At 44.8% G+C, this 23,892-nt stretch overlaps 1 protein-coding gene across 1 annotated transcript; it reads right to left on the minus strand.

Annotated features, from left to right (window-relative positions):
- Positions 1–284: 284 nt before the first annotated feature.
- Positions 285–3,644, minus strand: LOC144329280 (uncharacterized). Its single transcript, XM_077936617.1, has 2 exons — positions 3,334–3,644; positions 285–3,126 (listed from the first exon to the last, which is right to left on the minus strand). The coding sequence occupies exon 2, from the start codon at positions 3,086–3,088 to the stop codon at positions 2,060–2,062; it is 1,029 nt and encodes a 342-aa protein (XP_077792743.1). The 5' UTR covers positions 3,089–3,126; positions 3,334–3,644; the 3' UTR covers positions 285–2,059.
- Between the last annotated feature and the right edge of the window lie 20,248 nt (positions 3,645–23,892).

The following is a 23,892-nucleotide window of genomic DNA, read 5'->3' on the forward strand; positions in this document are numbered from 1 at the left end:
ATACAGTGGCACTATTACTTCCCTTGATCTAGATGCTATACTCCTATTGATGAGGCCCAGAATTGCATTGGCTTTTTTAGCTGCCGCGTCACACTGTTGGCTCATGTCAAGTTTGTGGTCAACCAAGACTCCTAGATCCTTTTCACATGTACTGCTCTCAAGCCAGGTGTCACCCATCTTGTATTTGTGCCTCTCATTTTTTTTGCCCAAGTGCAATACTTTACATTTCTCCCTGTTAAAATTCTGTCAAAAAACGAGATCAGGTTAGTCTGACATGACTTATTTTTCAGAAATCCATGCTGACTATTGGTGATCACAGCATTCCTTTCTAGGTGCTCACAGACTGTTTGCTTAATGATCTGCTCCAGAATCTTCCCTGGTATTGATGTCAGACTGACTGGGCGGTAATTATTTGGGTCCTCTCTTTTCCCCTTTTTGAAAATAGGGACAACATTTGCCCTCCTCCAGTCTGCCGGGACTTCGCCTGTTCTCCAGGAATTCTCAAAGATGACTGCCAGTGGTTCTGAAATCACATCTGCCAGTTCTTTTAATACTCTTGGATGCAGTTCATCTGGCCCTGGAGACTTGAATACATCTAGACTAGCCAAGTATTCTTGTACTATCTCCTTAGTTATTCTGGGCTGTGTTTCCTCTGCTGAATCATTTCCTCCAAATTCTTCAGGTCGGGCATTGTTTTCTTTATCGGAGAAGACTGAGGCAAAGAAGGCATTCAGGAGTTCAGCCCTTTCTGTGTCCCCTGTTTGCATTTCACCATCTTCTCCTCTGAGTGACCCCACGGTTTCTTTGTTCTTCCTTTTGCTATGAACATACCCATAAAAGCCTTTTTTGTTGCTTTTAACCTCTCTAGCAAGCCTGAGTTCATTTTGTGCTTTAGCTTTTCTGACTTTGTGTCTACACGTGCTGGCTATTTGTTTGAATTCCTCTTTGGTGGTTTCCCCTCTTTTCCATTTTTTGTACACATCCTTTTTTAATCTTAACTCAGTTAAAAGTTCTTTAGATAGCCACCCTGGCTTCTTTAGGCACCTTCCATGTTTCCGTCTCATTGGTATTGCCTGAAGTTGTGCTTTTACTATCTCCCTCTTAACAAACTCCCAGCCATCTTGAACTCCCTTTCCTTTTAGTATTACTGTCCATGGGATCTCACCCAGCACTTCCCTAAGCTTTATGAAGTCGGCTTTCTTAAAGTCGAGAAATTGAGTCCTAGTATGCTTGGCTGCTCCTTTCCGCTGTATAGTAAACTTCAGAAGAGCATGATCACTCGCGCCTAATGATCCTTCCACTTCTACCCCACTAACCAGGTCATCAACATTGGTTAGGACCAGATCTAAAATGGCTGTTCCTCTTGTTGCTTCTCCCACTTTCTGGACAATGAAGTTGTCTGCAAGGGCAGTGAGGAATCTGTTTGACCTTATGCTCTTGGCTGAGTTTGACATCCAACAAATATCCGGGTAATTGAAGTCCCCCATTACTACTATCTCCCTTCCTTTTGCATGCTTGGCCATCTGTTCCAGGAAGGCATCATCTATGTCCTCCGTTTGGCTTGGGGATCTATAGTAAACTCCCACAATGAGGTCACTGTTATTCTTCTCTCCCTTAATTTTGACCCAAATGCTCTCACTTTGGCTTTGAGGTTCTAAATCTTGGATCTCTTCACAGGTATACACATCCCTGACATATAACGCCACTCCTCCTCCTTTCTTGTCTGGTCTGTTTCTTTGAAATCGATTGTATCCCTCCATTATTACATTCCAATCGTGGGATTTATCCCACCAGGTTTCAGTGATTCCTATTATGTCATATTTAGTTTGCTGTACCAGGAGCTCAAGCTCATCTTGTTTATTTCCCATGCTTTGCGCATTAGTGTACAGACATTGAAGTCCATTAATCATTCCCCCGTGTCTCTTATTTAAGGATTTTCTCCTCCCACCACTAGGTCTGCATGCTCTTTGCTCCATTCGGTCTATGACATTTGGATGATCATCTTCATCAATTGATAGACTCCTACCTTCAGGAGCACTGTCTCCCTCCCCCACATTAGTCAGTTTAAAGCCCTCCTGATGAGGTTTCTGAGATTTTTTGCAAAAACATTCCTCCCAACCGTTGTGAGGTGCAGCCCATCGCTTGCCAGAAGTCCATCTTCAAGAAACTGCATTCCGTGATCTAAGAATCCAAACCGTTCCTGTTTGCACCATTTGCGAAGCCAGTTGTTCACTTCCACTATTTTCCCCTCTCTCCCTGGGCCACGTCGTTCAACTGGGAGGACAGATGAGATGACAATTTGTGCATTTAATTGCTTCAATTTCCTGCCCAGAGCCTCGTAATCTCTTTTGATCTTCTGGAGGCTATTGCTTGCAGTGTCATTGGTTCCCACATGAACCAAGAGGAAGGGGTATTTGTCAGTGGGTTTTATGATTCCTTGCAGTTGTTCAGTTACATCTTGGATCTTAGCCCCGGGGAGACAGCACACTTCCCGAGACATCTTGTCAGGCCCACAGATCACTGCTTCTGTTCCCCTCAGTAGGGAATCCCCTATCACCACTACACGCCTCCTCTTAGGTCTGGTCGGGGTTCTTCTGTGAGCTGTCGGTTCCAAGGTCGCCTGGACATTCCCAGAGGACTGCCTTTGCTCCTCGTCTTCATATACCTGATCGACTGTAATGAGGGAGAGATCCTCAAATGGAGTCTGCTCTTCGTCTTCCATGCTAGGGGAAAGGACCTCAAAGCGATTGCGTATTTCTAAACAATCAGAGCGAACCCTGGGCCTCCTACTTCTTTGAGTCACGTTTCTCCATATATCTGGCTCCTGTGTTGGTGAACTAGCCACCTTCTCAGGGGAGTCCCCTGTCTCTTCCTTGGTGGAGACGGTGTGCTCTGTTGCTTCCAAGAAGAGTTCCAGCTCTCTAATTCTTTGGAGCGTAGCTACACGTTCCTCCAGTTGCTGGACTTTGTCTTTTAAGAGGGCAATCAACATGCAATTGCTGCAGGTAAAGCTGCCTGCAACCTTTGGCAAGATGGCAAACATTGCGCAGGAACCACAGGCGACTGCAGCTGTTCCCTCACCCTCCATCTTGGGAACGTGTCGTTGGGGGTGACTACAGTGGTCCTCTATCATAAAAAGTGTGGAGACAGGACAAATAAATCCCTCCCAAAAAACCTAGGTCTCCCCCAACAAATGTTTGAGACTAGCTCCCCTAAATCTAAAATATGGATCAAACTGCGCGCGCCGCTAGGCGCGCGCCGCTGCCCTAAAGCTCTGATAAGCTCCTCCCACAGCTAATCACCTACCTCAACAGAAGCCCTGCCCCCTCTGACCTTTGCCCAGAGAGAGCAGCTAAACAGCCACAAGAAACTCACACAGGAAAACCCTTTTTGTTCCTTCTTCAGCTGCTGCCCTAAAGCTCTGATAAGCTCCTCCCACAGCTAATCACCTACCTCAACAGAAGCCCTGCCCCCTCTGACCTTTGCCCAGAGAGAGCAGCTAAACAGCCACAAGAAACTCACACAGGAAAACCCTTTTTGTTCCTTCTTCAGCTGCTGCCCTAAAGCTCTGATAAGCTCCTCCCACAGCTAATCACCTACCTCAACAGAAGCCCTGCCCCCTCTGACCTTTGCCCAGAGAGAGCAGCTAAACAGCCACAAGAAACTCACACAGGAAAACCCTTTTTGTTCCTTCTTCAGCTGCTGCCCTAAAGCTCTGAACTCAAGGGACACTATGCATCCAAGGTGTCCAGAATCGCTGCCCATCACACGTTCCATCATCGAATCCAAACTGAGGGGGAGACAATCAGCAAATTATTATTGGCCCTCAGGAAGGCTGCATACCACTGTGAATTCCGGGACTTGGACATCTCTCTTAAGACCATGTTTCTGGAAGACAATCTTACTCGGCTACAAGTGATCGCCAAAGAAGATTGATGAATTGGAAGAACAGAGATATGATTCCCTTAATCAATGGCTTAGCAACTTGAAAACATTGGGAACATATAAACAGACAGCTTATAGACACAGACTTTCTTTGGATAAATACAATATCTGGAATGAGTTTACAGAGAATATATTTGGTTACTGACATTTATATGTTTGTTAGGATAATAAGAATATACACATCGGTATATTAATGTATGGTAGTTAACAGGTTTGTTTTTTTCATTCACACTCATTTTTCTTGCTTCTCTCTATCTCTTTTATACAGAAAATTATTCAACAGCAGCAGCAGCAACAACAATAATAATGCATTTGCTTCCCCGCCCACTGGCATGTGGCTCCTGCCAGGTTTCCTAGAAGGGAATACGGCCCTCAAGCTAATGTGGTTCCCTCCCTCCCACAATCCTTCTACTCCACTGCCTTATAGTGAGGTGATACAGTGGTACACCTATGGAGGTGCCCATCGGCCCACCAAGCTCCCCTGCTTTTACCTAATGGGCTTCTGTCTGTCGAGCAGCTGTTAAGAGGTAGGGGGGAAATGCCAGCGGGAAAAAATAAGAGGGGCTATTACAATATAACTTTAAAGCAAGCTTTTTCAGGCACCTTAGGGCCCCCAACCCTATAAAAAACACCATTCAGAAGAGCCGCCTGGTTCAACACAGCAACCCAAAATTGCACATCTATTCCAAATCCAATTGAAACTTTTTCATTAGTTCAACAAAACTGATGAACTTGATCCAGTGATGCCAACATCACAGGGAGAGAGAGGGGTTTATATCCCCAACTCAGCAATGAAGCTCCCTGGATGTGACCACAGGGGCCTCTCAGCCTAAACGACCTCGCAGAATTGTTGTGGGGTTTACGTGAGGATGGGGAGAAGGCCACCTGGAACTCATGGGAGAAAAGAAAAGTGGGATATAAATGCACTTAATAATAAAACAACAATAATCCTTCCAGCAATGAAAGTGGAGGATGCCTCCATGAAGTTTTAAATTTATTTTTCTGTCAAAAACGTGTGTTGGTAATGACAAGATTGTGCGCTGCACATATCGTCAAAAGTAAGATTCCATTCTGGTTGCTATTGCCAACTCCTTCTTTCCCAATAGTCCCAGGCCACAGATAGAAATCTCACCCAACTCTTGCATTAATATCACCCAAGAGGATAATTTTATCTTCCTTAGGCATCTCTGATAGGACGGTATTGAGCTGAGAGTAAAATTTTTCTTTAATGTCTTCATCAGCATCCAGTGTTGGTGCATAAACGCTTATAATAGTAGCCTGCTGGTTTTTGGTGAGCTTTATTCAAAGGGTTGAGAGTCGCTCACTAATGCTGGTAGGGACTTCTGATAGGAGCTTCACAAGGTCATTTTTGATAGCGAAGCCTAGCCCATGTATTTGATGTTCTTGTTCAGATAGACCTTTCCAGAAGAATGTGTAGCCTCCTTTTTCCTCCTTCAGTTGTCCCTCGCCTGCTCTTCAAGTCTCTTGAAGCGCTGCAATATTGATGTTAAAACGTTGCAGCTCTCTTGCAATGATGGCAGTTCTGTTTTCAGGACGCTCGCTGTCTGTGTTATCTGTCAAAGTCCGTATATTCCATGTTCCAAAGTTCATTTGTCTTTTATGACCGCTAGGTGGTGACCCCACTGGGCATGGTAATCCAGTCAGGGAAAAAGGGAGGCAGACTATGTTTAGGGTGCCTTTTCTAGCCCCTCCCCCTTTTCGGGGTGAGCAGAGTGGATCAGAGTCAGAATGACTGAATCTGTAACCACTGCCCATGTACCAGTTCATGACCAGGGGCTTCCAGATTTTACGATCCAGCTCCCGTTGTTTGTTTGGGGAGGAAATCAAACTTTCCTTGTTTGATTAACTTCTGCTTGAGACTCCCTGAATGGCAGTTTCCCTCACACAAGACCCCCCTCCCCTGAATGCCTGTGGTAATTTGCAGTCATTCATTTAATTGACTTACCGTGAGGCAGGTAAACATGTTAAAAAAAAATGTTTGAGGAAATGCAAACTGGGCTGAACCTCAGAAAGTGCTTTGGAAACTAAGGAGGGTGTTTTCATGCTTTTCTGTCCAATTTGCTCCATGTCTGGACCTGCCACTCCCTTGCTTCTGCTACCTTTGAAATGTTTCCATCTGTCTTTGGAGGGGTTCAAAATCAGTCTTTTTAATTGCCTTCAAGAGGGTCCCACGTAACACAGAGAATCCTCAGTGCCAAGCCCTGAACAGTATCTCTTTTTCACTGAAAGATCAGTATGAAGCAACCAACTTTTGAAGAGCAAATTGCTGTTTAATCCAAGCACAATTTTCAAGTATCAGCCTAGACAGGAGAGTGCAAACAAAGAATCATGGAATGTAGAGTTGGAAGGGACACAAAGGGCCATTAATGTTGGAGAGGTTGTTAACAGTTATTCATGCAGACATTTATTTGTTTGTTTGCTTATTTCATAAAATTTATACACCGCTTCATTGTACAAAATCTCAAATCAGTTTATGAAAATCTGAAACAGTAAAACTGAGAAAAATTCATAACCGTATTGTTAAACATACAAAAGTTAAAATAATAAAATCGATTAAGATTACCTCAACTTGAAGTTACTTCCACTGTGGACCTGAACCTCCCAAATAAATATTTCTCCTAAGAACACGTCGTGTTCTATATTAATGGGCTCACACTCCAGGACCTTCTGGAAAGCCACTGGCAGAAACAGGAAACTGAGATGCATCTCCATTGAGATCTGACATATTAATGTGCCTGAGCAAATCTGCACTTCTCGTTTCCCAAGAGTTCCAGGGCCAAGCAAAGCCAGATTTGTTACTGCGTTTATCACAGCAGGCATGTTGAACATCTGGACAGGTGTGACCTATTCCAGCAGAAAGTACATTTAACAACCTGCCTTTAAGCTACTTAGGAAAAGGACCTTAACATTAGTATTGAAGACTCCTGTTGGGTCACATAAACTGCTCAACTCTGTCTCTATTTACATACATGAAAGGTCTTTGAAAGTTAAACACAGATGGCATTGCACAGCAGTTCAGATTTCACACATAAATTCTCAATCTTTCCAACTTTGCTGAAGGGGTTGCTCCCATAATGGCACTCCCCCCCTCAATTTATGGTGGTATTGAGGCATCTGATCAAGGCCTGTATTTTAAAATGAGCTTAAATATATATTTGCAAATGTTTGTATGTTTCATGCCAGGCAGAAACCAGCTGGCTAAGTACTTTGGCAGTTGTTTATCTTCCTGCTCTCCTGAACAAGGCCCACCCCCCCTGGTTTATAGCAGTAGCAGGAGACAAGTTTCTCAAAGTTGTAAAAGGGAATTACAGGCTGGGAGCAAATGTTACACTGACCCTACATATTACAGAATACAATCAAGCTGCAAAAACACTAATTAAGAGTTGGTAAATAGTAAGATTTATTGTTTAACAGAAAATAATACCATGTGCCTCCCATCAGACTCTAGCCATATTTTCCTAAGGTTTAAGGTATACTGAGAGAGATAAAGGGCAATAATTTTTGGGAAGAGCTAATGGGAAAAGCAGCTGGCTGGGAAAGGGGGGTGTAAACTGAAGAGGCTTCTTTTGAAGCTGTTTTTACTGAGTTCCTTTTTACTTTGCAAAGGCCTTTTCTTCTAAAAAGCTATCTATGTTATGTATGAGATTGTTGGCTTAATGTAATTATGCAAAGGATTTAGAAAGTAAGAAATGTTAGATTCTTATGTTAGATTCTTATTTCATTGATGGTGTGTGAGAATGTGAACCCAAGATCTCTGTTTAGATAGAATTTAATACCATGAGCCATTTGTTTTAGCCATTTGTTTTGGAATGCAGGGGCAACAGGGGCAAAAGGTGATCTGGTAATTAAGGTGATTTGTCGAGGCAAATGTAAGATATATGGCTACTTGTCTGCCATTTATGGATAGAAGGAAATATAGCTCTTTGTCTCCCATAAAAGGTAATAGGAAATGGGTGTATCTTTTATGATTGGTTCTAGCAAACAGCCAATAGGAATTTCAAACAGGCTGATTGGACAGAGGCAGCCAAAGGAGGAGCAAGGGGGCTGGGCTGAGGAAATATAAGTGCTGGCCATCAGGGCTGGAGTGGCCAGAGCTTTTGGTAACCATATACCACTGTGCCTATCATTTATTTGTCTGACAAATAAATTATTATTTTAATTTCTCTATTGCTGCGTTGAATATTTCATTCCAGCTAAGCGTTAACCACAAGCAGGATGCTACAATATTGCAGAAAGGGTTTGCAGAAATATCACAAATATTTAAACATGGAATTCAGGCATCACCACAACTTGCACTATTAAGTATATGGGATGCTACTGCAAAATGATTCTCTTTGAAGGAATTGCTAAGTTGGTTTCTAGTAGCAGCTAGATTTTCCATTGCACAAAAATGGAAGAACTTAAAGGATCTGTTTCTTGAGTTGTGGCATAAAGTTACGGAACCTCACAGCTGCTGAAAGGATGACACACAATGTTATACATGGAGTTAAGTCCCAGTGGGATATTGTCTTAAGATATTTCTCTTGCAAGTTCACACTAATAAACATTTCTGGAATATTCTTTAATATCCAGTAGTTTTTATGCATTTGCCACCTTTGCTGATGGTTTGCCTTTTTCTCCTTTTTGCTTCCTAAGGCTGGAGTCTGCAAGAGACCATGTTCTGCCCAGTGACTGGTACTTCCCACCACAGAAGATATGCTTGATCTGTGGGGATGAAGCTTCTGGGTACCACTATGGAGCACTCACTTGCGGGAGCTGCAAAGTCTTTTTCAAGAGGGCAGCTGACGGTAATTTATCTTTCTGTGTGTTTGTGATGTGTGTGATTGGATGCAAATAATAAGAAGAAGAGTTTGGATTTGATATCCCGCCTTTCACTCCCTTTAAGGAGTCTCAAAGCGGCTAACATTCTCCTTTCCCTTCCTCCCCCACAACAAACACTCTGTGAGGTGAGTGGGGCTGAGAGACTTCAAAGAAGTGTGACTGGCCCAAGGTCACCCAGCAGCTGCATGTGGAGGAGGGGAGACGCGAACCCGGTTCCCCAGATTACGAGACTACCGCTCTTAACCACTACACCACACTGGCTGTAGATGTCATTCTCAACGCACAAATATAGGATGGGGTACCCCTGGCTTCACAACAGGACATGTCAAAAGGGATCTAGGGGTCTTAGAGGACCACAAGAACAACTTGAGTGAATAGTGTGATGCAACAGCAAAAAAATCTAATGCTATTCTATGCTGCATTAACAGATGTCAAGGGAAAATAATAATTTCACTCTATTCTGCCTTGGTCAGACCCCACTGGGAGTCTTGGGTCCATTTCACAGTGTCACACTTTAAGAAGTATATTGGCAAGCTAGGATGTGCAGAGGAGGAGGGTGTTCAATATGACCAAGGGCCTGGAAACTAAGCCCTAAGAGGAATGGCCAAGGGAGTTAGGGATGTTTATCATGGAGAAGAAAAGATGGAGAGGTGACATGATAGCCATCATGAAATATCTTAAGGGCTGTAACATGGGAGATGGAGCAAGTTTGTTTTCTCCTGCTCTGGAGAGAAGGTGCTGAACCAATGGATTCAAATTCCAAGAAAGGAGATTTAAACTAAACTTTCTTAGAGTAAAAGCTGTTCAACAGTGAAACGGACTCCCTCAGAAGGTGAAGGACTCTCTTTTGTTTGAGATTTTGAAACAGAGTCTCAATGGCCATCTGTCAGGGATTCTCGAGATGTGGTTAAGGCATTGTAGCAGTTGCACTAGGTTGAGGCCCCTTCCAACTCTCCAACGGTGGTGAGCTCCCGTTGCTCTGTCCCAGTTCCTGCCAGCCTAGCAGTTTGAAAACACAGATAAATAGGGACCGCTGCAGTGGGAAGGTAAATGGAGTTTCTGTACGATCTAGTTTCCGTCATGGTGTCCCATTGCTCCAGAAGCGTTTTAGTCATGCTGACCGTATGACGCGGAAAGCTGTCTGTGGACAAAGGCCGGCTCCCTCGTCCTGAAAAGTGAGATGAGTGCTGCACCCCAAAGTCGCCTTTGACTGGACTTAACCACCCAGGGGTCCTTTACTTTTACCCTTTTACCTCTATGATTCTATGATCTCATTGGGTCAAGCAGCCTAGATTACATTTCATTTCCTTTTCACAAATTACCTTAGCAGAAGCTACAAGTTAGAACTGGATATGGAACAACTGATTGGTTCAAAATTGGGAAAGGAGTACGGCAAGGCTGTATATTGTCCCCCTGCTTATTTAACTTATATGCAGAATTCATCATGTGAAAGGCTGGGCTGGATGAATCCCAAGCCAGAATTAAGATTGCTGGAAGAAACATCAACAACCTCACATATGCAGATGACCCTAACCCTACCCTTAATGAGGGTGAAAGAGGAGAGTGCAAAATATGGTCTGAAGCTCAACATCAAAAAAACGAAGATCATGGCCACTGGTCCCATCACTTCCTGGCAAATAGAAGGGGAAGAAATGGAGGCAGTGAGAGATTTTACTTTCTTGGGCTCCATGATCATTGCAGATGGCGACAGCAGCCACCAAATTAAAAGACGCCTGCTTCTTGGGAGAAAAGCAATGACAAACCTAGACAGCATCTTAAAAAGCAGAAACATCACCTTGCCAACATATAATTAAAGCCATGGTTTTCCCAGTAGTGATGTATGGAAGTGAGAGCTGGACCATAAAGAAGGCTGATCGCCCAATAATTGACCCTTTTGAATTATGGTGCTGGAGGAGACTCTTGAGAGTCCCATGGACTGCAAGAAGATCAAACCTCTCCATTCTTAAGGAAATCAGCCCTGAGTGCTCACTGGAAGGACAGATCCTGAAGCTGAGGCTCCAATACTTTGGCCACCTCATGAGAAGAGAAGACTCCCTGGAAAAGACCCTGATGTTGGGAAAGATGGAGGGCACAAGGAGAAGGGGACAACAGAGGACGAGATGGTTGGATAGTGTTCTTGAAGCTACCAGGTTGAGTTTGACCAAACTGCGGGAGGCAGTGGAAGACAGGAGGGCCTGGCGTGCTCTGGTCCAGGGGGTCACGAAGAGCTGGACACGACTAAACGACTAAACAACAACAACATTTTCAGCACCCCAGTGGTGACTTCTCTATATTTAGTGGCTGAGGGACATAACATTAATCTTTTTTGATGCTGGCCTTGGATTCTCCTCCATTTTGCTCTCCAAGGCAAAATGGCGATATTCTGCAATCCCTGGAGCTTATTTTTCACCTTCCTCATACAAAGCAATGGCAATTTGGGTAACTTTTACTGAAGCAGTACATAATCTTCTTCTTGTTGTTAGAATTCTTTTATTTCACAAAATTTATACACCATTCAGTTGTTTAAAAAGAACACCTCAAAGTGTTTTTTTAAAAATCAGTAAAATTATCACTAGAAACAACTCTTTAAAACATTCAAAAAATAAAACCGAAAGTGAGAAGGAATTAAAGAACCTTTTAATGAGGGTGAAAGAGGAGAGCGCAAAATATGGTCTGAAGCTCAACATCAAAAAAACGAAGATCATGGCCACTGGTCCCATCACCTCCTGGCAAATAGAAGGAGAAGAAATGGAGGCAGTGAGAGATTTTACTTTCTTGGGCTCCATGATCACTGCAGATGGTGACAGCAGCCACGAAATTAAGAGACACCTGCTTCTTGGGAGAAAAGCAATGACCAACCTAGACAGCATCTTAAAAAGTAGAGACATCACCTTGCCAACAAAGGTCCGTATAGTAAAAGCTATGGTTTTCCCAGTAGTAATGGATGGAAGTGAGAGCTGGACCATAAAGAAGGCTGATCGCCGAAGAATGGATACTTTTGAATTATGGTGCTGGAGGAGACTCTGGAGAGTCCCATGGACTGGAAGAAGATCAAACCTATCCATTCTGAAGGTAATCAGCCCTGAGTGCTCACTGGAAGGACAGATCGTGAAGCTGAGGCTCCAATACTTTGGCCACCTCATGAGAAGAGAAGACTCCCTGGAAAAGACCCTGATGTTGGGAAAGATGGCGGGCACAAGGAGAAGGGGACAACAGAGGACGAGATGGTTGGATAGTGTCTTCGAAGCTACAAACATGAGCCTGACCAAACTGCGGGAATTCAATTCCAACTACGTTTGGAGATCCGAGACTGGGGAAGTCTTTATGGACCATGCTGTCCAGATCAGTGGTTGCCAAACTTTCTGGACACTGCCCACTTGGTTCTATAAACTTATCCCCAGAGCCTGCTACCTGTTATTCTGAATGGGGGCTTGCACAACCCACTAAGGAAGCTAACAACACAGTAAAATTCAAAACTATAACAACTAATTGCATATTCATTCAAAATCCAATTTGTTTAGTTTGATTAATTCAGCAAAATCGATGAGCTTGATCCAGTGATACCTGTTTTCCAATGCCTGATGGTCATTTACACCTCCACCCCTTTGATCCCCTTGCGTCTTAGTGTCCCCCCGGGGGGGGTGTGCTACCAGCCACTTTGGGAAACACTGGCCTTAGATGGTTGAAATAGTCCTGGTATGGGGCAGTTTCATCTGGTTCCAGCCCTAGGACAGGATCCCAAGCCCAGTTCTCACTGCAGATGATGCAGATGCCTGTCTAGGCATTGTGCAACTGAAGTCCATGATTAGTCTCTCCTCTGATACAACTTGCTCAGTATCCTAAGAATGTAATAAGAGACCAGCTGCTGGATCACACAGTGGCCCATCTAGTCCAGCTGTCTTTTCTCACAGCAGCTGACCAGGCGCTTGTGGGAAGCTGGCAAGCAGGACCTGTGCGCAATAACAATGCTCACATGTGATTCCCAGCAACTGTTCATACAAGTTGTCTTTCTTGTTGTTGTTTTTTTTAAAGATATTTATTAAAATTTTACAAAAGAAAAAAAGAAAAAAGAAAAATACAAAATAAAAATAGTTAAAAAACAATTCCCTCTTTCCATCACTTATCTTTTATTTGCTTGTTTCCCGGACCTCCTCACACCTCCCTTTTTGTATTCCAATTCAATTTACTAGTTCAGCAAATCCTTTCCCTCTTTGTTTATCCTAATCTTTAATCTTAAAATATTGTAACCTTAAATTTTTACCTGTTAATAATCCATTTTTTCATATTCCTTATAGCGTTATAGCTAAAAACCACTTAACTTTTTATCCAACATCATTCTAACATTCATTAATTTTACAATATTTCTGTAGATAGTTGTCAGGGGCTCAGGAGCAGAGGCACAGGAAAGGGAGGAAATAGAGAGCGAGGGGGAGGAATCCGAAGGAAATGTTAGCGATGACAGCGGTCCGAGGTCTCTGAGTCTTTCCAGCGAATCGGAAGATTCACAGAAAGGGGCTCCCATGGTCAGAGCAAGGGGGGTGCCTAGGGGGACACCCCAGGAAGAAGGGGCCAGAGGGGACTCAGAGAGCAGCAGTTGGAAATCAGGACCAGCTTCCCCACCAGAGCGCAGTAGGGGGGAGGAGTCCCAGGTATCGGGATCAGGCGGCTCACCGCCAGTGGGAGGAGATGAGTCAGGATTGGCCACGCCTCCATCGGAGAGCGAAGAAACGGTCAAGAGGAAGGTGGAAGGCTGGGCGCGCGCGCCAAGTTCAAATGTACAGGAGGGCGGCGCAGTTGGCAGCCCGGATAGGGAGCCAGGTCCCAAAGCCCGCCGAAAGGAGGGGGAGGAGTCAGGGGGGTCAGCGTCAGCGTCAGAAGAGTCCAGAAAGGAGGAGACCCCGGGGGGCAGAAGGACCCAGAGGAGAAAGGAGAGACGTAAGAGGTGGAGTAAGGTTAGAGTCTTAAGCTGGTGTACAGGGGGTGGAGACTCAGATGGAGCTTCGCCGGTCTAGCTTCTAAGACGTAGAGCTGGGGCGCTGCGGCTTGAAAATGGAAACTGTACTTCAATAAAGACTTTTGTACATTACTACCGGCTAGCGTTGGTCCTCTGTGAGCTGGGACCTGGAGCCAGCTCTGACAATAGTCTTTAAATTTCTTCCAATCTTCTTCCACCGACTCTTCTCCCTGGTCTCGGATTCTGCCGGTGATTTCTGCCAGTTCCATATAGTCCATCACCTTCATCGGCCATTCTTCCAGGGTGGGTAGATCTTGTGTCTTCCAATACTTTGCAATAAGTATTCTTGCTGCTGTTGTAGCGTACATAAAGAAAGTTCTATCCTTCTTTGGCACCAATTGGCCGACCATGCCCAGGAGAAAGGCCTCTGGTTTCTTCAGGAAGGTATATTTAAATACCTTTTTCATTTCATTATATATCATCTCCCAGAAAGCCTTAATCCTTGGGCACGTCCACCAAAGGTGAAAAAATGTACCTTCAGTTTCTTTACATTTCCAACACTTATTATCGGGCAGATGATAGATTTTTGCAAGCTTGACTGGTGTCATGTACCACCTGTATATCATTTTCATGATATTCTCTCTTAAGGCATTACATGCCGTAAACTTCATATCTGTGGTCCATAACTGTTCCCAGTCAGCCATCATAATGTTATGTCCAACATCTTGTGCCCACTTAATCATAGCAGATTTCACCGTTTCATCCTGCGTATTCCATTTCAACAGCAAGTTATACATCCTTGACAAGTTGTCTTTCTTGAACATCCCATAATCTTTAAGGAGCATCCTGTTGAGCAAGTTCTATTTCATTAGTTTGTGGTTTAGGGCTCATCCACACATCCTTTGGTGTGGCGCTTCTAAGCACAGGTTAAGGCTTTCCAGGTTCGTAGCCAAGCCTCATTTTTTGTGTTGTTTTTTCCTTTGGTCCCAGTACATTCTCTGGGGAAAGCTGCCTTGAGGAAATGGCAATTGAGTTTTGCTAGGGAAAGTGTGGAGCAAAGTTAAGTGTAGATGAGCCCTTCTTTTATTGGTTTCTGTTAGAGACTGTATTGTAAGAACATAAGAAGAGCTGGCAGGATCAGGCCAGTGGCCCATATAGTCCAACATCCTCTTCTCACTGTGGCCAAAATGATTCTCCCCCCCCCTTAATTTTATTAAATTTGCTTAGTAACATAACATTATTATATATATTCTATAAAACAAAGAATACAGAACAAAATTCATTCATACTACAATGCCTAACTAGATAACATTAATATATATGGTTTCTGAAAGAAAAGGCTTACATAACAAAATCAATTCAAAATACCATCCGGTTTCTTACTTTTAAATGATTTAACTACATTCTCTATTTCTTCCAAAGAAATTTCCTCCTTCAGTCTTAATCTATCACTTTCTTTGATTTTAAACCCCAAACTTTCCCTACTAGTATTTTTATTTTCTTCTTTATATAAAGATTGATAGAATTCTGCAAATTCTTTCCTTATTTCTCTAGAGCTTTGTGTAAGTATTTTCCTTCTGGTCTTAATGGCCTTCACCCTCTGTTTATCCCTTCTTTTCTTTAAATAGTTTGCCAATCTCTTATATGATCCTATTGAGGTTCTCTGAAAATCATGTTTGATCATATTATCTCTCTTCCACACCGCAACTATATCCAACTCATCCAATTCCTGTTTTAACTTTCTTAACTGCTCCTGACTCCTCCTTAGAAATTTAACCTGTTGCTGTTGTTGCAAAATTTCAATCTCTTTAATTTTTTCCTGTCTCCCCGAGTACCAATCCTTCTTAATCGCAATCTCTTTCAGTATACAATGTCCTCTTATAACAGCTTTAAAAGCGTCCCATACTACCAGGATCTCGGCCGAACCATTGTTCTCTTTAAAATACCAACCAATTTGTTTTCTGCTATATTCCCTGTCAATCTCTTTTGCCATTATTAGGTTATTGTACCGCCATCTCCTGCTTTTTCCATCCTCTTCCAGTCCCAGCTCCACAAATAGTGGAGCATGGTCTGAAATCCATATTCCCATAGTCTTTGCTGTTCTAACACTGATTTCATTCCTTTCTTTAATTAGCACGTAGTCAATATAAGAGAAAGTCTTATGTCTGTTGGAGAAGGTAGGTTTGGTGTTGGGGTTTCCCCTCTCAAAAACATCCTTTAATCCCCATTTAGATAATCTGAAAGTACTATCGTTCTTTATATTCCAATTAAAGTCTGCTGTAATGATAACTTCCCCTTCAGCGTAAAGCAGCAGTTTATTCAAGGTTTTCTTTATAAATTTTTTCTGTCTTGTGTTAGGTTTGTATATATTAGCTATTGCAAAGATTTTTTGTGACACTTTAATTTTTAAGATTATAAATCTACCATCATTATCTTTTTTCTGGCTCAGAACCTCCGGCCTAAGATTTGCATTACATAGTATAGCGACCCCTCTAGCCTTATTCGTCACTTTCGATTCTGCTATTAGGCCCCATTGCTGAGAGCATAACAAAGGTCTATTGTTTGCTTTGGCTGTATGTGTCTCCTGAAGGCATAGTATATCCACTTTCATTTTCTTTGCCAGTGTCAGTACCCTGTAGTGTTTGATGTTTGAGGCCAGCCTGTTAACATTTAAAGATAAAACCTTTAAAGATCTATCCATTATCCCGACTACTGTTTATTTTTTGAATTCCTCTGTGTACATATATTATATTTTCAATTCTGGCCCATTCAACCCCCCTCCCCCTTCTCCCCTGAGACTCAGTTAGGGATCTCCATGATCCCTGTCTCATGGTATCTTGGGGAACCACACTCCTCTCCCTTCGCTCTTGGAAAGTTTATATCAGAAAATATATATATATATATATATGTATTTATAAAAGCCCATTTTAGATGTCTCTAGTATATATATATGCAAGAAGATCAAACGCATCCATTCTTAAGGAAATCAGCCCTGAGTGCTCACTGGAAGGACAGATTGTGAAGCTGAGGCTCCAGTACTTTGGCCACCTCATGAGAAGAGAAGACTCCCTGGAGAAGACACTGATGCTGGGAAAGATGGAGGGCACAAGGAGAAGGGGGCGACAGAGGACGAGATGGTTGGATAGTGTTTTTGAGGTTACCAGCATGAGTTTGACCAAACTGCCGGAGGCCGTGGAAGACAGGAGTGCCTGGCGTGCTCTTGTCCATGGGGTCACGAAGAGTCGGACACGACTAAACGACTAAACAACAAGTATATATTATTTTTTTCTGTTTCCTTCCCCTCTCGACTTCCGTCTTCTTTTATTCTCTTGTCCCTGCACTGGAGATTCTTGAGATTCTTCACTCGACTCTCCCTGTTGGTCTACCTGTAATTCTTCCAAACTTGAGAGTTCTTGCTCAGTCTGTCCTTGTATTCCAACTCCTAAATCAGCTAGCATTTTTTTTGCTTCACCAGGGTTCTTAGCGGAATATTTCCTGCCATCTCTAAAAACCAGCAATGTAGCAGGGTAGGCCCAAGTAAAGAGGATTTTATGATTGTAGAGAGCTTGTGCAAACTGCTGCATACGTTTCCTTTCTTGAAGGGTTTCCTGAGAAAAGTCTTGTCTTACTATGACCTTTCGCTGTTTAAACTGCAGGTCTGCTTTCTGCCGTAGTATAAATTTGCTCTCTTAACTTCTCTCTTGTGAATGCCATGATTACATCCCTGGGAAGTCCAGAGACTCCTCGTGGTGTGAACACCCAGTGCACTCTCTCAATTTCATTCAGCTCAATTTCAATTCCTTGTTATTTGAGCCATTCTAACATCTCCTTTTCCAGGTCCTTATTCCCAATATCTTCAGAAATACCAGAGAATTTTAAATTCCTTCTGCGCTGTCTGTCGTTCATTTGTGAAATTCTTTTTGTCAGAGATTCTATTTTGTTTACGTTTGCATCAGCTACCTCTTTTGCATTGTTACGGAAAATCTGGGTGCGTAATTACCTTGCCACCCAGCTCGTCGGACTAAGTCCGCGGGTCCCTGCGGAGAAGAAAGGAGCCCAGCCGGACGCAGGAGCAAACTACGAAGATCCAAGTTTATTGCGCAACAGGTTCAAGACGAGATTGAACCCCGAGAATGGGGCGACATAAACTTTTAAAAGTTCCCTCCGTGTCCCAGAATACAGTGCATGAAACGTCATGAATACATTATGGGAAGGTTGGGTTTTACACCATGAATATATTTCACACGTCATGGATATATTAAAGGAAGGTGGGGTTGCATTAATTAACATTTGAGATAAGGGAGGGGGGAATATGCAGAGCGAGAGATATACATAGATAAACATTTATTGAGTACTGGTGGTGGCAAGACAATGGGCCAGAGATATGCATCGTCTGCCACCTAATATTGCCCGGAGGAAGGGTTAGGCGAAACGATCTGACAGGATTAAGAAGTTCCTGTGTATGTGACCTGCCGCTTCGGGGAATATGGAAGTAGGGGTAACATCATGGAGTCCAAAGGGAGCTGAGTTGAATGACACCAAGAGCGAAGAAATCGGAGTTACGGTTGATTTTATATCAATTTCCAAAGGTTTCTATGCTTTCCGACCCATTCCGTATCGTTGATCAAGAGCGGAAACAGAATGGATACATTGTAACAAGAATGGATACATTGTAACAAGATTTTGACAGTTTTACGAGGTCCCTGGTTTCGGATCCATTGTTCTCGCAGTGGGGGGCCGCCAGCAGCTTGTCAGGAGTGAAATGAGGCGTGCAGTAGCTCCCTGAGCTAGCCTCTGCAGGGCGAATGCATGGCTGTGATTGGCTAAAGCGCGGCTCAGTATAGTGAATGGGGGATACAATATGATACGGTCTACTCACGTTAGGAATAGGGCGAGAGGAAGGCATAAGAAAGATGGGGCTTATTTCGCCCGTATAAAGATAGGAAAGAGAGCCTTTTATTAATAAGGCAGGGGTATAGTGTGGTGCTTATGTAACGGTGTGGGGGCTGAGGGTTCTAGGCAGAGCTGGGCACTGTCGAGGTCACCGCCTCGGGCCCCTTCAGGAAGCGGTGGGGAAGGATGGGTACCCCCCCCCTTGCTCCTTCCGTATCAGCATGTTCTGCTATTTTTGTAACTTTTTCTACTGTAGCAGTCATTCTTCTCAACTCTCCTTTCAAGTCTTGCATATCAGCATGAACATTTGCTTCCGAATGCTGAATCATTTCACCCAGCTCCTTCAAAGACTTGGCCATCTTGTTAAGTCCTTCTCAAGTCTTTCTCAAATAAATAGATAAACCACCATTTTAAACACTAACTCACCCCAATCCAGGACTTGGACCTGAGCCCTGTTTTCGGTGAGTTATCTCAGCTATCAGTTTGCAGAGAGTTATTTGCTTTTCAGGCTTTTAATTAGTGAAGTTCCAAGAGCGAGATGGGTGTGCGTCTACCCACGCCGACGCATGTGCAGTTCTCACGCCAAAATGGTTCTCATGGGAATCTTGCAAGCAGGATCTGATCCCTCTTCCCTCCCATGGCTTCCAGCAACCAGTATCCAGAAGCATTACTGCTTCCAGCTGTGTAGGCAGAGCACAGCCATCCTGGCTCATAGCCATCAATAGCCCTCTCCTCCTCAGTTCATTTGTCTAATCCTTTTTTCAAGCCATCTAGGTCAGTGGCCATTGCTGCCTCCTGTGGATTTATTTTATCTGCCCTGAATCTTGCAGCATTTGGCCTCCTTGGATGTCCGCAAGTTGTGGTTCGAGGACCCGATCCCCACGTAGTGGAATGAAAACATGAGGACACGTGATATAAGGTTAATGGGCAAGAAAAGGCCACAACTTTATTGATTACAGCAAGTGAAAAGGTATTGGCTTAGGCATTGGATTACGTCAGCTGACTCCACCCCCTCAGAGAGGGGTGAGTCTAAAACCGGGGGGTTTATTCAGTAGGTGGAGCCTGTTGATGCTAATCCAACTATAGGCTCTCCCCTGATGTCACCGAGGGTCGTGCCATGGCCTCCCGCCAAGCAGGCATCGGACAGAATACATGACCGCCAGATTCCTTTAACGGAATACCCAAAAATTGAAGGCATAGGCGATGGCCACACCTTCGACACACCACAACACATTATTCCAATGCCTAACCTACCCACCAATACCATGAAAGTTGTGACGATTGCTACGAGGTAGGTGAAAAAACCAAAAAGCCTAATGCCAAATGGAAAAATTCCTACCAGGCCCCCCGGACAACCAGGGCGACCAACCTAAGGTCCATAGCAAGGCCAAAAGAAAACTGAGACCCTGAGCTCTAAGGGAGTGGAGGGTGGGTGACTCATGACGGGACGACAAAAAGTGAGGCCGGAAGGCTGGTGCTGCAGCAATTTGGGCTGCTAAACACGCCCCCTCGCAGGCACCTGGTTGGGTGCCTGCCCGTGGGCGTAGGCCAGCCAGGTGAGTGGGAGGCAGGGGGCTAACGCCCCCTGCTTGAGGCGGAGTCCAGCTCCCGACCACAATCACTCCCCTCTCTTGCAGGAGGAGAGTCTTTCTAGCATGTCAAGATTGCAGATGTCCCTCTCACACCAAGAACGCAGTAAGCTGGCAGTTGAATTGTGCTTAGATTTATTAGTATTTACACAGTAGTTTCTGTCTGAGCTCACAGCTCAATCCTTTGCCGAAGAGGACGTTGAGCTCACTTAAGTGCGGGTTCTCCTCCAACAGGATATCCTCCATTGGCTGCCCCTCCTCCTGTCGGACTGACTCCAGGCCTGGACCCTACTCCTTTGCCATGTCTGTGGTTTGTCCACCCCCCTCTGGAGCCATCTCCACCCCCCTCGGAGCAATGTCTAAAGGCTGCAGCTCCTCTGAAACTGCCTCTGTCTGCCCTACGCTATATTGGGAATTGCATTCCAGGATGGGAGAGGCTTGCATCACTCTCCGTATGGGAAGGAAGCAAGCCTCTCTTTTCCCCAGCCTGCCTCCCCCCCCTTCGGAGTCCTTGCTGTCACTCTAGAAAGGGACATTCCTGACATAGCGTTATGAGAAAGGGAGACAAACAGCTGATTGCCAGCTCATTTCCAGACCTAATTCCTGCCTCCTGTGGGAGCGAGTTCCATGATTTGACTATGTGCTGCATCAAGAAATACTTTTTCTCCGTCCTGTCCTGTTGTGCTGTATGTGGGGCTCCCCTTGAAGACAGCTCAGATGAAACGTTAGTCCATGATCTCCTAATTATATTAGTACAGCAGTTTATCAAGTCTAAGTCTTTCAGTGCCTTGAATACCTGCTTTCTCTGTTTATATCTCCCACAGCACATTACCACGTCTCTCAGCCAACTTGACTCATTTCTCAGCTTCCCAACCCTATGTATGCGGTTGAGCGAGTCTTTCAAAATTCCCAATTCAGGCAGCAAATTGGCCATCCACTCAATCACTTTCTCCATATTTGGAACATTTTTTAAAAGTAAATTCGACCTTCTGGCTTTATTTTCTAAGTCCATTGATTTATCATTAACATACTTATTATGTTTCTTCAGTTTCCTAGTCTGCTCTTACAATGCATTCATTTTTTTCTCATTGGCCTGTGCCATTTTGATTCTATGATTCTATGATTTCCCATGCAGCATTTACATTTTCTGCCAACCGTTCTACTGTCTTGGCCAATTTAGAGAGTTTATCTTCTACTATTTTTGTAACAGCCTTGGTAATACTGTTCTTTGCTCCTTCTATGGCTTTTAAAATTTCTTTTTGAAAAGCTTTAGGCTTAATAACCTCTGTTTTGGTCTCCACCTCCAAATCTGAAGCCGCCATACTTTCACTCCCAAAGAATGCACTTAAGAATAAATCTTTCTCATACTCCCACTTTATCCGCCTTCATGGAATCCTAGAGTTGGAAGAGACCACAAGGGCCATCGAGTTCAACCCCTTGCCAAGTAGGAAACACCATCAGAGCACTCCTGACATATGGTTGCCAAGCCTCTGCTTAAAGACCTCCAAAGAAGGAGACTCCACCACACTCCTTGGCAGCAAATTCCACTGTCGAACAGCTCTTACTGTCAGGAAGGTCTTCCTAATGTTTAGGTGGAATCTTCTTTCTTGTAGTTTGGATCCATTGCTTTCTTGTAGTTTGGATCCATTGCTCCAGAGCCAGTGTGGTGTAGTGGTTAAGAGCGGTAGACTCCTAATCTGGGGAACCGGGTTCGCATCTCCGCTCCTCCACATGCAGCTGCTGGGTGACCTTGGGCCAGTCACACTTCTCTGAAGTCTCTCAGCCCCACTCACCTCACAGAGTGTTTGTTGTGGGGGAGGAAGGGAAAGGAGAATGTTAGCCGCTTTGAGAATCCTTAAAGGGAGTGAAAGGCGGGATATCAAATCCAAACTCCTCCTCCTCCTCCTCCTCCTCCTCCTCCTCCTCCTCCTCCTCTTCTTCTTCTTCTTCTTCTTCTTCTTCTTCTTCTTCTTCTTCTTCTTCTCTGGAGCAGCAGAAAACAACCTTTCTCCCTCCTCTATGTGGCATCCTTTTATATATTTGAACATGGCTATCATATCACCCCTTAACCTCCTCTTCTCCAGGCTTCTCCCAGCTCCCTTAGCCGTTCCTCATAAGGCATCGTTTCCAGGCCTTTGACCAGTTTGGTTGCCCTCCTCTGGACACGTTCCAGTTTGTCAGTGTCCTTCTTAAACTGTGGTGCCCAGAACTGGACACAGTACTCCAGGTGAGGTCTGACCAGAGCAGAATACAGTGGCACTTCCCTTGATCTAGATGCTATACTCCTATTGATGCAGCCCAGAATTGCATTGGCTTTTTTAGCTGCCGCGTCACACTGTTGGCTCATGTCAAGTTTGTGGTCAACCAAGACTCCTAGATCCTTTTCACATGTACTGCTCTCAAGCCAGATGTCACCCATCTTGTATTTGTGCCTCTCATTTTTTTTGCCCAAGTGCAATACTTTACTGTCAGGGGCTCAGGAGCAGAGGGACAGGAAAGGGAGGAATTAGAGACCGAGGGGGAGGAATCCGAGGGAGAAGTTAGCGATGAGAGCCGCCCGAGGTCTCTAAGTCTCTCCAGCGAATCGGAGGATTCACAGAAAGGGGCTCCCGTGGTCAGAGCTAGGGGGTTGCCAGAGGGAACACCTCAGGAAGGAGGGGCCAGAGGGGACTCAGAGAGCAGCAGCTGGAAATCGGGACCAGCTTCCCCACCGGAGAGCAGTAGGGGGGAGGAGTCCCAGGCATCGGCATCAGGCAGCTTTCCGTCAGCGGAAGGACATGAGTCAGGGTTAGCCACGCCTGCATCAGAGAGCGAGGAAACGGTCAAAAGGAAGGTCGGAGGCAGCGCGCGCGTGCCAAGTTCAAATGTACAAGAGGGTGGCGCAATGAGCAGCCCGGATAGGGAGCCGGGTCCTAAAGCCCGCCGAAGGGAGGGGGAAGAGTCCGAGGGGTCCGCCTCCGAAGCGTCCAGGAAGGAAGGGACCCCAGGGGGTGGTAGGTCCCAGAGGCGGAAGGAGAGACGGAAAAGGTGGAGTAAGGCTAGAGTCTTAAGCTGGTGTACAGGGGGCGGAGACTCAGACGGAGCTTCGTCGGTCTAGGCTCTAGACGTAGAGATGCACGCTAGGGTTTGAAAATGGAAACGATACTTCAATAAAGACTTTTGTACAGTTCTACTGGTTAGCGTTGGTCCTCTGTGAGCTGGGACCTGGAGGCAGTCTCTGACAGTAAGCTCCGTCTCCATTTTCATCAGTTTCCTTCGCCTTAAGCGTCGCCACGGGAGCGAAGCAGGGAGGGAAGAAGACTGGTGCCTTGCGAGCTCACGAAAGTCAGGCGAGATGACTACTGAACAGCAAATAGCTTCCCTGCAAGAAGCGGTGACACAACTCAGCGCGGAGATAATCGCATCCAGGAAGAGAGAAGAAGAAGCGGCTGCTGCCTGCAAAGATCTTCAAGCCAGGTTGGAAGTGCTTGCTAAGCAGGGGCAACCGGGACCCAGATCCGAGGGGATTGGGTTGGGGAAGAGAGGAGGCAGCCTTGTATCTCATTTCGATGGGAATTTACAGCAGTACCCCAATTTCCGAGCAGACGTGCTGTTTGCGCTGCAACTGCTGGATAAAGACTTTAGAGATGAGCAAGAGAAGGTGGGGTTTATCTTGTCCCATTTGCATGG

Source organism: Podarcis muralis, chromosome 12, assembly GCF_964188315.1.
Source record: "Podarcis muralis chromosome 12, rPodMur119.hap1.1, whole genome shotgun sequence".
Taxonomy (NCBI): domain Eukaryota; kingdom Metazoa; phylum Chordata; class Lepidosauria; order Squamata; family Lacertidae; genus Podarcis; species Podarcis muralis.